Below are 15440 nucleotides of genomic sequence, written 5' to 3'. Positions count from 1 at the left end.
TCTGAACTGCCTCAATTCTAATCGAATTGATTACCAATATCCCAAGAGACCCACACGTATGTTCTTTTCCCAAGATTCGTTCATGCATGTTCATATTGTCATTTCAGCGTAACAGCATTTGCCAACAAGCATCTTAATATAGTACACTTTATTTCATCAAGAGCTATGCACATGCAGAGCAAGTCACCAAACGCACAGCCCATCATCCCCTGATCCCCTCTCCTCCTCCCGCCCTCTTTATATACCACACGCCAACACGAGAGGGGCCGAGGAAAACAGAAACCACGGTCGAGCTGAGGCTACTGTACTGCCTCTGCCTGCACCAACCAAGAAAGCAAAAGCCCAATCAAGAAGGAGAAGAATGGGGGAGGCGCCGTGCAGCGTGGTGGCGCCGCGCCGTTCCCCGGCGCGCTTCCGCCTGCCGCGCCACGGGCTGCGCCGCAAGGTCCACGTCGTCCGGCTCGGGAACGGCGGTGACGGTGCCGGCGCACGGGCTGGCGGGGTCCGCGGCCTCTGCGGCCTCCGGCGTCGGATCAAGCTCCGATGGTTCCGCAGCGCCATGTGGCGCCTGGCCGAGCTCTGCGTGGCGGTGCTGTCGGGGCCCCCGGGGACGGCCGACGCCCCGCCGTCGTGGACCGGCGTGGAGCCGTGCTTCGCCGCGCCCTTCCTGCCGGCCGCGCTGGTGAGGCGCGCGGGGCAGGAGTAGCCAGCCTAGCTGGTGACGGTGCTGCCCTGTGACTGTGGTCATGAAGACAACAGCACTAATGTATATACACTACTCACTACTGCTCAATGGAGAAGTAGATTGATTATATGTAACGAATTTTTTAACCGCGACTCAAGCGATTTGTTGATGTCTGGAAATCTGAAGATTGCATTGCTACATTTCATTCTTTTTAAGACCCTTTTTTTTGCTTCCAAAGCAGAGGCAAGTTTGGTGCTGTATGGTACGACTGTGCTATAGCAATTCCAAATTCCAATCATGTTGGGAGTACAAACCATGGTTTGCTTGTGACCTACTAGTGGACTTGAGCAGTACATTTGTACCGCGAAGCGATAATTGATCCGTGATTCCGTGCCCGGCCGATATTCTCGGAGGATTATGTCGAGAGTCTGCTCCATGCTCACCAATAATGCCGGAGAGTAGAAGCAATGAAGCAAAGCAAGGGTTGCCGAAATTCCGCGTTCGTAAACGGCAAGCAAAGCTAGTCGGCAAAGTCGTTGCAGAAATCCCAAGTTCTGGTATACGGCACACCGGCCGATCCGCCATGGGCGCCGGCCCCCGTTCTGTGCATGTGTGTTTGGCAGGCAGAGGCAGGAGTGATGTCAGGCCAGTCTCTCGCAAAAAAGAAAGAAAAGGAGGAGGATTGAAGTCGGGCCAGCCGAGGTGATGATGGAGTCGTAGCTGAACGAAGCCGAGCCAACATTCGTTTCAAAAAAAAAAGCCGAGCCAACAGGAGATAGATAGACGAGTTACCGGGCGGAGCACGCATGCGGCATGTTGCACTGTTGTCGCCATGAATGCGAGGATAGGGATAGGGAGAGGTGCCCTGCCCGCCTTGCACTGCCATGTGCACCGCCCTGCCCTGCTGCTTGCCGATGCTAATGCTCGGCCGGGGTGGGCAGGGCATGCTGCATGATGCGTCCTCGTCGACGCCAGCCAAGACCTACTACCCTCATCACGGGGCCGTTGCATCCGCCCAGGTTACGTGCGTGCGTGGGTTCTCAAAGGGAAGAGAAGCCGATCCTTGTCGCGTGCATTGCCTAACCCGTGATCAGATCACCCATCTGCTTCTCGACTCGGTGCCCGGTCGATCGAGCAGCCGTCTGCGTGCGTGCAAGCTGGAACGTGCGGGTCATCGGTTTGGCAGGGGGGTTGGGGTAGATAGATAGGAGTATGTGCTGTGTCTGGATGGCGCTGCCACGGCGCGCACCTCCTCATGCGTTTTCGGTGACAGCGCCGCGGATCACTGGTGAAAATGCAGCTGTAAATGAGAGAGACAGACAGAGAGAGGCCAACGCTGCCGTGGATCTGCGGATCCAAAGGGGGGCAGACACATCGTGCAAGATCTTACTGCGAGATCACCTTGTCACGATGGTAGATAATGATTGATGGATGGGTGCTTCCGGATTGAGGTAAAAGCACCCAGGTACCCTAACTTGCATGGAATGTGATGTTTTAGTCCCAAACTTGCAAAATGCATCTTCATCATACCCCAACTTGCACTCGATGTGATGATTTAGTCCCCGACCTATCATAGCGTGACAAGTGGCAGCCAGGTGGCTGGTTCGGTCATCGCCTGCACTTTTACAAAAAACACCCTACAGTTTTTCATAATCAACCCGCGCTACAGGAGAGCACCTGCATTAATTCTGCCTGAAATCCACTTCGCGCCCGTTTCGAGGATATAGTTGTTGTTCATTCAATTAACATTAGCACGACCATTCAATTAACTGAAACTGCACTGCAGATAGCATTAGCATTAGCATTAACTTCGATAATAAGGGTCTGTTTTCAGTCAAATCCGCATATAAGATTCACGTTGTAGTGTTTAAAAGGGAGGCGGGCAAGCAGGCTGGCCAAAGTTCAGATAAGGAGGACTAGTTTTCATCGTTGTTCTCTTCTTTATGGAAGATTAGATGCCCGCCAAAAGTGCACCATTTTCTGTGGAGGTTTGCACACAACAGCCACCCAACTTATATGAATATAAAATAGGAGTGGTGTTGATCTGGACACTAGATGCGCAGTCTGCGGGAAATACTTTGAGGATGGAGGCCATTTATTCTTCAAATGCAAACTAGCAAAACAACGCTGGAGAGCCCTGCTACTTGATGATGTCTGATCCGAGCTAGTCCAATTCACCAATCCAAAACAAGTTCTCCAGACATTTTTTGATCTGCCGGAAGAAAAGAAATTACTGACACTTGCTTGCCTCTGGCAGTGGTGGTCTGAACGGAATGGGGGAAATCATGGAAGGAAATGAATGGAGGTTGATGCGTTTCAGTTTGCCGTGAGACGCCATGTCAGGGATTGGATGGAATTCTTCGCGTCGAAAAAAGTAGCTCACACATCAACGCAAACTAGATGGGAGACCCCTCCACAAGACTGTGTTAAGATCAATGTAGACGCCTCATTTAACGCAAGTTTGGGCCATCGAGGGTGGGGTATGATTTGCATAGATTCGGAATCAGACATTAAGTTCCTGGCAGCAGGATCTGCTGATGACGTTTCTGATGCTCTACATGCTGAAACCATATCCCTCTCACATGTTGTTCAGCTAGTTGACCAACTGGGCGTGGGGCGGGTAATTTTTGAGACTGACAGTCTCAACTTGCAGCAAGCAGTGACCTCCAACTCTTATGACTTTGCTCCACTGGGACAAATGTTTCGAGATATCAAGGCCAAACTCAATTCACAATTCATTAGCACAAGTGTAGTCCATGTCTCGCGTGACTGTAACATGCCATCACATGTACTGGCAGCAAGGGGCGCAGGATTAGCTAATGCTGAAATGCGTTTGTGGTTGGACAATTTTCCTGCTGATGTAACCCGTTATGTAACCAGTATCTCAGCCGTGTCATAAATGGAATAAGAGTGTTCCATGTCAAAAAACAAGAGAAACAAACCAGTGTTTGATCAATATGCAGGCAGTTATGTAGTTAATTTGTTACCAAACGTAATGCACTACAGAACCGAAAATGAACACATAGATAGTATAAACTACATAAGAATTGGTCAGTGTACTAGACAGAGGACTCGGTAACTATAATCTGCAATACTTTACCTACCTTATTAATGGCTCCTTTGTCACCACCTTTCTCCAAGGCAATGATATCTGGTGTATCTAGTGTGATGGTTATTTGTTTCATCCCTTGTCTGAGTAGACTGCAGGCATATCTGTGAAAAAGAGCATCTGATTTTAAGTTCATAAAATTGGCCAAATATCGCTATAAGCATCAAAACATCTAGGAGAGATGCTATACCCGATGTTGAGGGCGGTCTCCGTCTTGTCGCCTGTCAGCACCCATATCTTGATGCCGGCCTTAGCAAGTTTGTCGATGCAGTCAGTGAGTCAGGTACCTAGAAAAAGGGAAATTAGCATGCGCAAACCAAAGAGAAGTCTTGAACTGTTCCATTTTACAGCATGAAAGAAGATAAGATTTACTCACCCCCTTTTGCAGCTTGTCCTCAACGGCGGCGGCTCCAAACAGAATCAAATCCATCTCTATCAAATCTGTCGCTTTGTCAATCAGCTCATCCCGATCAGCGCTGACAGAATTCTTAGCTGCTGTGAAGTTCCTTTCGAATTTAGTGTATTCGATCTCCTCAAGTTGACGGTATGCAAGAACTAGTGTCCTCAGGCCAGCATCAGCGTAATCATTTATGTGCTTCTGTGTCGCTTCACCATACGTACTCTGACAGTTTGACAGCCTCTCGTACATTATACTGCACATTATACGTACTCTCAAAGTCCCAGTCTTATCCGTGAGAATCGTGTATACTTGGCCCAGCTCCTCGTTCATTGAATGGTCGTGCTAATGTTAATTGAATGGACAACAACTATATCCTCGGACGCGCAGTGGATTTCAGGGAGAATTAATTCAGGTGCTCTCCTGTAGCTTGGGTTGATTAGGTAAAACGGCAGGGTGTTTTTTGCAAAAGTGCAGAGGATGACTGTCCAGCCACCTGGCTGTCACTTGTCACTCTGTGATAGGCCGGGGACTAAATCATCACATCCAATGCAAGTTAGGGTATGGTGGAGTTGCATTGTGCAAGTTTGGGACTAAAACATCACATCCCATGCAAGTTAGGGTACTTCGGGTGCTTTTACCTCTTCCGGATTGATACAGCGAAAAGAAGCGGGAAAGGATAGGGACGCCCAGACAGCAACAGCAACAGACTGGGGATATTATCGCAATGCCAAACAAGATAGAGTATAATGTGAACGACCTTGACCTGTCTGTCAGCCGCGATTATCATCAATTCCCCAGACCAATTTCGGATCATCATCGACTGCAAGCTTTCCAGGCGCTCCGGGAATTCATTTCCAGAGAATGGGGCAGGCGCAGGCGCAGGCGTAGGCGAGGTGGTCGACAACAAACATACAACATCAAACTAGTTTTGTCGCCTATTCCAGGACCATCACTCCTCAGTTAGATCCTTTTGAAGGTCATCATGTGTTTCGGCACATCGAATGACATGATAGGAGGCAACAAAAGCGAGCCACCCTCTCAGCCCTCCTCTGCACTCGCACGAGGTGTCCCATCAACTCATACTGAGAATAGTGTAAATCTTGCCCGCGCTTGTTCTCGGTGATCATGTTATGCATGATCACACAAGCATTCATGATGTATCAAAGGATCTTTTGATCCTAAAATCTAGCCGGTCCTCTCACGATAGCAAATTAGGCTTGCAAAATCCCAAAAGCTCTCTCTGTATCTTTCCTAGCCGCTGCTTGAGCATTGTGGAAACCAAGATTTTTCTTAACTTGCGGTGCCGTCAACGGCTTCACAAATGTTTGCCACCTTGGGTAGATGTCATCCGTAAGATAGTAGTCATAGTTGTAGGTATGGCCATTTGCTACAAACTGCAACGGTGGCATCTCACCATTTGCAATCCTATTCATGAGTGGTGACCGTTGAACAACATTGATGTCATTCAAAGATCCTGGCATCCAAAAATATATATTTCAAATCCAAGTCTCCCGATCAGCCACTGCTTTAAGGATTATAGTGGAACCCTTTTTCTAGCCGTGGAATTGTTCATGCCATGCCTTAGGACAGTTCTTTCAACTCCAATGCATTCAATCTATTGAGCCAAGCATACATAGAACGCGCAAGCTTGGTTCATCTCCAAAAGCCTTGCGGCGTCTTCGCACCAAACACTTGCATAATTCCAATTGTGAAGCGCTTGACACACATGATGGCTTGACACTCACCTATGCCCAAGTGATCATCAACTAGATCCGCCGGAATACCGTATGCCAACATACACAAAGCGGCGATCACCTTTTGAAAGGTGCTATGCTCGAGTCTTCCGGCGGCATTCCTCCTTTGCTGAAAAACCGATCATGGCCCACCGGTTTCTCCACAATGTGTTTGAACAACTCGATGCTCATCCTAAAACGGCGCCGAAAGTAGGACTCGGGGTATGTGGGATTCTCCATGTAACGCCCCGAGACCGATGTGCCAGGTGTCCTTCAGTTATTCGCTGTTGTTGCCTTGTCATTGCTTGTGTGTCACACTTTGCATATCATGTCATCATGTGCATTTCATTTGCATTCATGTTCGTCTCATGCATCCGAGCATTTTCCCCGTTGTCCGTTTTGCAATCCGGCGCTCCTATGTCCTCTGGTGGTCCTTTCTACCTCTTTTCGTGTGCGGGTGTTAAACGTTTTCGGATTGGACCGAGACTTGTCATGCGGCCTTGGTTTACTACCGGTAGACCGCCTGTCAAGTTTCGTGTCATTTGGACTTCGTTTGATACTCCAACGGTTACCCGAGGGACCGAAAAGGCCTCGTGTGTGTTGCAGCCCAACACCCCTCCAAAGTGGCCCAAAACCCACCTAAACCTCCTCCATCATCTCGGTCGTTTGATCATAATCGCGTGGCCGCAAACCACACCTCATTTGGACTCTCCTAGCTCCCTCTACCTATATATATGTGTGCCTCCCGAATTTTTCGCGCAGATGAAACCCTAGCCCCGCTCCTCGCGCCGCCGGACAAAACTCCCCACCACCGGCCGGACATATCCGCCGCCACCGCCACCTCACTCCGGCCTATCGGAGCACGCCATGTCACCGCGCCGCCGCCCCGGGCGAATCGGAGATCGCCACCTATCCCACCGCCGCCTCTCTCTCCTCAGCCCCGCCGCCGGCCCGCGGGGCCCAAACATCGCCGCCGCCACCCGAGGAGAGCGTCGCGCCACGACTCCTCTCCCGCCGGCCACCGCTGCTCGCCGGCATGCCTCGCCGCCTCCGGCTATCGCCACCGCGCCTCGCCTCCTTCCCGCCGGCGCCGCCCTTTGCCGGCGTGGCCCCGCCACCGCCGCCAGGCGCCCCACCGCCGCGGGCCTCCTCCTCCACCGCGCCTCCACTCCGGCCTCCTCTCCCGCGAGCTCCGGCGTGAGCTCCGGCCGGCGAGCCCTCCTCTCCGGCGAGCTGGTGCAGCTCCGACCACCACCATCTTCGTTTTCGGCGACTTCTCGGCGAGCACATCGGTCCGCGTGCGATCCAGATCTGGATCTGGAGATTCCACTCGGTTGACTTTTCCCTCCGAACCCTAATCTTTTTGGCATTTTTCATTGCATCATAACTCCCTCACCGTGGCTCCAATTCGTGCGTGTAGCATATCAAAATGTTCGTCTCGACGAGTACATCATTCGATCTCATTGCATCATTTTCATTTGAGCTCATCTTGATGCCCGAAATGTCGTTGGAAGAGGGCTATGTGAGGATTTTGTCAGATCTGTTTCAGCAAATGCCATTTTGTCATTTTTGCCATAATTAATGTGTGCATGCTATGATCCTGAGCTCTACATGTGTTTTGTAATATGCCATGCCATCTTTACAGGGGTGTATGCCATGTATTTTCATGATATTTGTGGTGACTAGCACGAGCATGCAAAGTAGCGTAATCGGTAATGCTGATTTCAGGGACTTAGAATTTCTCTAAGTCCTTGTCCTGATTTTGTTGTTATGCCATATGTTCATGTTGTTTTCTAGTGATCCATGCCTCTTTTGAGGATGATCAGTATGGATGTTTTGTTAATATTGTTGTGCTATATCTATCCATGTCTTTGTTTGCAATTATGGAGCACCCTAGCTTGAGCCAATCGAGCTCTACTTTTGCTATAAAATGTTCCTGGCAGATCATTGACATGTTTAGCGATTTTGCCGAGGCTGTTGTTGTTGATCCGTGCATGCTATGTTGTTGTTCTTGCCATGTCTAGTTTCTATGCCATGTCTTCTTCATGGGTGTATGCTTAGTTTGTCATGCAATGCTCTGTAGTGAGTGCATCGAGCTCGTAAACATGTCTACTCGTTAACTGTTTTGTATGCTCCAGTTTTTCACTAAGTCTGAATCTGTTTATGTTTTTGCCATGTTCACATGCTTGCAATTCTATTTTCTGATCCCTTTTGGCTCAAGGTCACTAAGGGACTTTTGTTAAGTGCTTTGAGTAGCTTCATTTCATGCCTTGCTTTGCCATGTTATGTTCCTGTAGCATGTAGTTTTCATGCTCTAAAGATTGCTACCTGATGATAAATTCCAGACATGTGTTAATTTCACTAAGTCTGAAACCTGTTATCTTTTGCACTTCTGCCATGCTTGTTTGAACCTGTTATTGAGTGAATTAGCTGTAGCTCAGTGTTCATCTTTTGTTAAGCATCATGAGTGGATCCCTGCCATGTATTTTGTTGCCATGTTTGAGTGTTGTAGCATATTTATCTTGTTGCATTTAGATGGTCACTTGCTGTTAATCGCAGACCGGTGCCATATTTGTTTTGCTTGCCATTTCCAAACCGTGCATCCGATTCCGGTGATCTTTATTATTGATTTCAACCGAAATCACCTCACCTTTCCAGTGGCACTCTTGGATTTCCAAGTTGAGGCCAGGTTCAATAATTCCTTGTCAAATCATGCATATGCACCGCATACTGCATCCCACATATCATATCATGTTCATGTGTTGGTTGTTTACTATGTTGTGTGCTTTTTTCCGGTGTAGCTTCTTCGGGTTGGTTCCGTTAACGTCACGTTTTTGAGGACCCGTTCGACTACGTCCGTTTGTCTTCTTCATGGACTCGTTCTTTTTCCTTGCGAGATTTCAGGCAAGATGACCATACCCTCGAAATCACTTCTATCTTTGCTTGCTAGTTGCTCGCTCTTTTGCTATGCCTATACTGCGATACCTACCACTTGCTAATCATGCCTCCTATATTGTTGAACCAAGCCTCTAACCCACCTTGTCCTAGCAAACCGTTGTTTTGGCTATGTTACCGCTTTGCTCAGCCCCTCTTATAGCGTTGTTAGTTGCAGATGAAGATTGGAGCTTGTTCCATGTGGGAACATGGATATTTTGTTGGGATATCACAATATCTCTTATTTAATTAATGCATCTATATACTTGGTAAAGGGTGGAAGGCTCAGCCTTATGCCTGGTGTTTTGTTCCACTCTTGCCGCCCTAGTTTCTGTCATATCGGTGTTATGTTCCCGGATTTTGCGTTCCTTACGCGGTTGGGTTATAATGGGAACCCCTTGACAGTTCACCTCGAATAAAACTCCTCCAGCAATGCCCAACATTGGTTTTACCATTCGCCACCTAGCCTTTTCTTTCCCTTGGGTAGGCCTGCCCAGGAGTCATCTTTATTTTAACCCCCCCCCCCCCCCCGCGGGCCAGTGCTCCTCTGAGTAGGTCCAAACTAGAGCCCTGTGCAGCGCCCCCTCGGGGAAACTCGAGGTTTGATGTTAGTTGTATGGAGAGCTCATCTGAGTGTGCCCTGAGAACGAGATATGTGCAGCTCCTATCGGGATTTGTCGGCACATTCGGGTGGTGTTGCTGGACTTGTTTTACCATTGTCGAGGATGTCTTGTAATCGGGATGCCGAGTCTGATCAGAATGTCTCGGGAGAAGGAATATCCTTCGTTGACCATGAGAGCTTGTGATGGGCTAAGTTGGGACACCCCTGCAGTGTTATGAACTTTCGAAAGCCGTGCCCGCGGTTATGGGCAGATGGGAATTTGTTAATGTCCGGTTGTAGAAAACCTGAAGTTGATCTTAATTAAAATGCATCAACCGTGTGTGTAACCGTGATGGTCTCTTCTCAGCAGGGTCCGGGAAGTGAACACGGTGTTGGAGTAATGCTTGACGTAGGTTGTTCTAGGATCACTTCCTGATCATAGTTTCTCGATCGTGCCTTGCCTTCTCTTCTCACTCTCTTTTGCGTATGTTAGCCACCATATATGCTAGTCGCTTGCTGCAGCTCCACCTCATACCTTTTACCTTACATATGAGCTTAAATAGTCTTGATCGCGAGGGTGTGAGATTGCTGAGTCCCCGTGACTCACAGATACTTCCAAAACCAGTTTGCAGGTGCCGATGTTACCGAGCAGGTGACGCAACCAAGCTCAAGGAGGAGCTCGATGAAGATCTTGTCTTTTGTGTTGCTTCGTTCTAGTTGATCAGAAGTGGAGCCCGGTCGGGACGATCGGGGATCTGCGTAGCTTTTGTGGTAGTCTTCTTTTATTTTGGTTTCGTAATCGGACCTTGATTGTATCTGGTTCATGTAATGCTTTATTCATGTAATTGTGTGAAGTGGAGATTGTAAGCCAACGTTGTATCTCTTTCCCGTATGTATTACATGGGTTGTGTGAAGATTACCTCACTTGCGACATTGCTTTCAATGCGGTTATGCCTCTAAGTCGTGCTTCGACACGTGGGAGATATAGTCGCATCGAGGGCGTTACAAGTTGGTATCAGAGCCATCCCCGACCTTAGGAGCCCCCTGCTTGATCGAATCGTTGGCGTTGTTGAGTCTAGAAAAATGTTTTGAGTCATTTAGGATTATATATATCAGAGAGTTAGGAATTCTTTTTACTCCCCAGTCCCTTCATCGCTCTGGTGAGGCATCCTGACGTAGAGTTTTGACTCTTCTCTTCTCAAATTTCACTAAAAAAAATTAGGATCATGCGGGTATCTTGGAATTGTTCCGATGGTTTTGTGACGAGAACATTGTTCTTGGTGCCTCCTGACATTTAGGGGTTGTGCCGTGTCCCGGGGAGTTGAGCTCCGAGGTGTTGTTGTCACAATTTTATCGTTGCAGTTCTGGAATACCTGAGATTAGTTTCGCCGACATCAAAAATCTCTTTTATGCAGTTGTTGGTGAGATAACCTCGACGCCACCCAGTACTGGGGCGGGAGTTCGGGAGTATTGCCATAACTCGTATAATGGATGCTTTTTGAAGGTTGAGGTAGACGATTTCTGAAGGTTTCTTGGTTATGTGTTGAAGGATGGATACAGCTGGATGTAGGATTTGCTAGTTTGGGTGAGATATTATGCTTCCCCTGTATCCCCAACACCTGATTGCATAACCGGGAAGTTTCGGGAGTTTATAAGTGGGAATTCAAGTAGCTCCTAGGATATCTTCCCGACAAATGTATGATATGATATTGGGGTTCGACGTCTAGTGGTCTGCCTATCCACGGTTGGTTTTACAGTGGTCTCGTTGTGTCTTAAAGAGTCCTTGGCTATGCCGACTCGGGGACGCTTCGTATGTCATGTGCACTGCCTTGTACATGATGGTGTTGTACGATCGAGCCCGTGTAGGCCCCACCACGAAAACTTCGGACGAAATCTCTGTCATATGTTTGTTCTGGCTTATTCAGCGAGCCAATCCTTTGTTTCGAGTTGTGGTATTCGAGTTGCTTCGAAGTCAAGTGTTGATTCCATACCTTTCCTAAGCGGTGTTCTCATATTTCTATGTGAATACTAATCCTTCTCGATCATCGAGTTTGTCATTTCAATTTCTTTTCAACCGGTGTGCTTCTCTTCAAGCGGATCCCTCCATTTTCAACATCCGCAAGATTCAATCTAAGCTCTTAATGTTGTTTGTTTCATCCATCCCAAGTTGCCTTTGTTTTCCCACCCTCCCACCCTTGCTTGACTTGAAGGACTCATATATCTCAATCAAGTATCATTTTATTGTTGTGAAGTCTCTTCTTTCTTTCCTTTCAATGTTCTTACCCGGTGTTTTCTCATGAAGATTCTAATGGAGCTTCTAGTTCATCATTATTCGTTCTTTTTCTTCTCCAGTGGATTCAAGTCAAGCCTTGTCGATCATATCTTTTCCTCGTTCCAAATGTTTTCTCTTGCCGGTTCACTTCTTAATTATTCACCTCTCGCTATCCATTTGTTCCGGAGTGCTCAAGATATCTCGAAGATTCGTGTTTTCCACTCTACATTCGTTCAAGATCTTTCGAGGTTGTTATCTCACTCAACTCATTTAATTCAATCAGTGCAACCTCTCTTATAAATCATTTCAACGGTGTTTCTTTTGAGTGGGCCCTAACCCACAGGTCTTTTTCCAGGATCTTACCTGACTCTTCTAATCTTCCCGGAGTTACTCTGAAATTCTTTTCCAAGTTTGACGTAAGAATGAATTATCATCAGCCAAATGCCTTCTCCAAGATCTTCCAAACTCTTTTCATCGTTGGACCAACCTTTCTATTCTTCATCCCGGAGTGCCTCAACAATTTGGTGGTGTTTCTCGTAGTTTTTCTCGGATTTTGAAGATCGAAGAAGAGTTTACATCCATATCTTATCCGTTCTCTCAGAGATTCGTGGTTCTAGTTCAAGGCCATCCTCTCGTAATTGTTTTGATCGCGAAAATTCTTTTCACCTATCCAGAGCAATTCAGGAGTCTTTTCAGTTTGATCATCTGGAGTCCATCATCTCAGATTTATTAATTCTCAACTTTCAACTCTCTTTCTCTAAATCTTACCGGTGCATCATTCAAGTATTCTATTACCAGCTCTTGATCTCTTCGTTCTCATGTATCTAAATTCTCTCAAGCATCTTCGCTCATTTGCTAATTCTTCCCGGTGTTTCTTTATGTTATCTTCGTTCATTTTCAATCCTTACAGTGGTTCATTTAAGATTTCTCTTCCTTCCTTATCATACCAATTCATTCATTGTTTCCTAATCCTACCGGTGGTTCATTGAAGACCTTCCAAGTTGACGCTATATCTATCTTAATCCTTTCTACGAGAATAAGTAATATGTCAAATCCGTTGATGTTCATCAATTTAATTGGTGAAGGATACGCATAACATAATTCTTACTCTTGTTTCACCCAAGTGATTAATTCCTTATTCCGGAGGTTCATCAAATTCTCGATTCAAGTTGTCCATCTTTCTTTTCCGGAGCTCAAAGTTATTTCAATTATATCATTCCAAAGATCCATCAAATCATTGCAAGGTTTCACCTTGTGTTTTCAACTTCTCTTTCTTTTCATTATCCTTTTGTTTACCAGAGTTCTTCATGGAGGCTCTACATGTTGGTTCATAAAGGTTTTAATTCCTTCTCAAAGTGTTCATCAAGATTCTATTCAGAGGAGCTCAAGCATTCTCCATCTTGCTATCCAGAGTGCAATTCTTTCTTCCGTATCATTGGAGGTGGTATTATGTCATTCTTGATAATTTGAGTTCATGTTTCATGATTCACATGTTGTTAAGAATGAGGTATTTAAACCCATCAATCTCCTCATTTGAGTTATCTTGGTTTATATTTCACCTAAAGCTTTCCCTAAGGATTCTTGCTATTTATGGAGCTTATGTTTGACCCAAGTTCTTCTTTTACCCTCTCGGTGAAATAGTTTCTCGTCTCCTTGTTTATATCAATCCAATCTATTGTTTTCGTTAGTGGCAGAATTTCATCTCGTAATTTTGAGATGTGCTCCATAAGCCCACTAAAACCTTGTTTTTTCGTTGTTGGTTTTCCAACAACTCCGTTCTAGCATTTGTTGTAAGCGTGCTCCCTCAAGATCTTGTTTCTCGTCGTTCATTCCATTCCATTCTTACTTTTGTTCCGAAGGCTTTGTGATGTTGCTCTCTTCAACCCATCTTTTCGTTTTGTCAGGATCGTGTTCTTTTCTTGGTTTATCCATTTAACCGGATGGTTGTGTCCTTTTGCTCAAGCTCTTTCATTTTATCAAGTCTTTCATCTCTTTTCAACCGAAGTGCTACCCGAATCGGTTCTTCCTTGTTCCTCTTTCCTAACGGAGTACTTTCAACTTTGTTCATCTCCGTTGTATTCTTTTCTCGAAATGGCTTAACCATTGCAAGGTTCTTTGGTTTCACTCGTTTGTCAAAGAAGCAACTTAGTTTTACCTCTTCTCTTTCTCTTCCATTTTCCCTCCGGTGCCATTCAAGATCTCGCGACGAGATCCTTTTGTAGTGGTGGAGTGTTGTAACGCCCCGAGACCGATGTGCAAGGTGTCCTTCAGTTATTCTCTGTTGTTGCCTTGTCATTGATTGCGTGTCACGCTTTGCATATCATCTCATCATGTGCATTTCATTTGCATTCATGTTCGTCTCATGCATCTGAGCATTTTCCCCGTTATCCGCTTTGCAATCCGGTGCTCCTATGTCCTCCAGTGGTCCTTTCTACCTCTTTTCGTGTCCGGGTGTTAAACGTTTTCGGATTGGACCGAGACTTGTCATGCGGCCTTGGTTTACTACCGGTAGACCGCCTGTCAAGTTTCGTGCCATTTGGACTTCGTTTGATACTCCAACGGTTAACCGAGGGACCGAAAAGGCCTCGTGTGTGTTGCAGCCCAACACCCCTCCAAAGTGGCCCAAAACCCATCTAAACCTCCTCCATCATCTCGGTCGTTCGATCACGATCGCGTGGCCGCAAACCGCACCTCATTTGGACTCTCCTAGCTCCCTCTACCTATATATATGTGTGCCTCCCAATTTTTTCACGCAGATGAAACCCTAGCCCCGCTCCTCGCGCCGTCGGACAAAACTCCCCACCACCGGCCGGACATGTCCGCCGCCACCGCCACCTCACTCCGGCCTATCGGAGCACGCCACGTCACCACGACACCACCCCGGGCGAATCGGAGATCGCCACCTGTCCCACCGCCGCCTCTCTCTCCTCAGCCCCGCCGCTGGCCCGCGTGGCCCGAATTGGGCCCGTGGGGCCCAAACGTCGCCGCCGCCACCCGAGGAGAGCACCGCGCCACGGCTCCTCTCCCGTCGGCCACCGCTGCTCGCCGGCGCGCCCCGCCGCCTCCGGCTATCGCCACCGCTGCGGGCTTCCTCCTCCACCGCGCCTCCACTCCGGCCTCCTCTCCGGCGAGCTCCGGCGTGAGCTCCGGCCGGCGAGCTGGTGCAGCTCCGACCACCACCATCTTCGTTTCCGCCGACTTCTCCGGCGAGCACATTGGTCCGCGTGCGATCAAGATCTGGATCTGGAGATTTCACTCGGTTGACTTTTCCCTCCGAACCCTAATCTTTTGGCATTTTTCATTGCATCATAACTCCCTCACCATGGCTTCAATTCGTGCGTGTAGCATATCAAAATGTTCGTCTCAACGAGTACATCATTTAATATCATTGCATCATTTTCATTTGAGCTCATCTTGATGCCTGAAATGTCGTTGGAAGAGGGCTATGTGAGGATTTTGTCAGATCTGTTTCAGCAAATGCCATTTTGTCATTTTTGCCATAATTAATGTGAGCATGCTATGATCCTGAGCTCTACATGTGTTTTGTAATATGCCATGCCATCTTTACAGGGGTGTATGCCATGTATTTTCGTGATATTTGTGGTGACTAGCACGAGCATGCAAAGTAGCGTAATCGGTAATGCTGATTTCAGGGACTTAGAATTTCTCTAAGTCCTTGTCCTGATTTTGTTGTTATGCCATATGT

At 47.4% G+C, this 15440-nt stretch overlaps 1 protein-coding gene and 1 long non-coding RNA gene across 2 annotated transcripts; one reads left to right on the top strand and one right to left on the bottom strand.

Annotated features, from left to right (window-relative positions):
- Nucleotides 1-249: 249 nt before the first annotated feature.
- Nucleotides 250-885, top strand: LOC123185524 (uncharacterized). Its single transcript, XM_044597397.1, has one exon. It carries the CDS (start codon nucleotides 362-364, stop codon nucleotides 704-706), a length of 345 nt encoding a protein of 114 aa, XP_044453332.1. The 5' UTR covers nucleotides 250-361; the 3' UTR covers nucleotides 707-885.
- A 956-nt stretch (nucleotides 886-1841) lies between these two features.
- On the bottom strand, nucleotides 1842-4412 carry LOC123185525 (uncharacterized). Its single transcript, XR_006493422.1, has 3 exons — nucleotides 4171-4412; nucleotides 3985-4081; nucleotides 1842-3898 (listed from the first exon to the last, which is right to left on the bottom strand). It is a non-coding gene; the product is annotated as an uncharacterized lncRNA (long non-coding RNA).
- Between the last annotated feature and the right edge of the window lie 11028 nt (nucleotides 4413-15440).

The sequence above is a fragment of the Triticum aestivum genome, chromosome 2A, assembly GCF_018294505.1.
Source record: "Triticum aestivum cultivar Chinese Spring chromosome 2A, IWGSC CS RefSeq v2.1, whole genome shotgun sequence".
Classification (NCBI taxonomy): Eukaryota; Viridiplantae; Streptophyta; class Magnoliopsida; order Poales; family Poaceae; genus Triticum; species Triticum aestivum.
The sequence above is the reverse complement of the archived record's forward strand: the minus strand, read 5'-3'. Positions and strand labels throughout refer to the sequence as shown.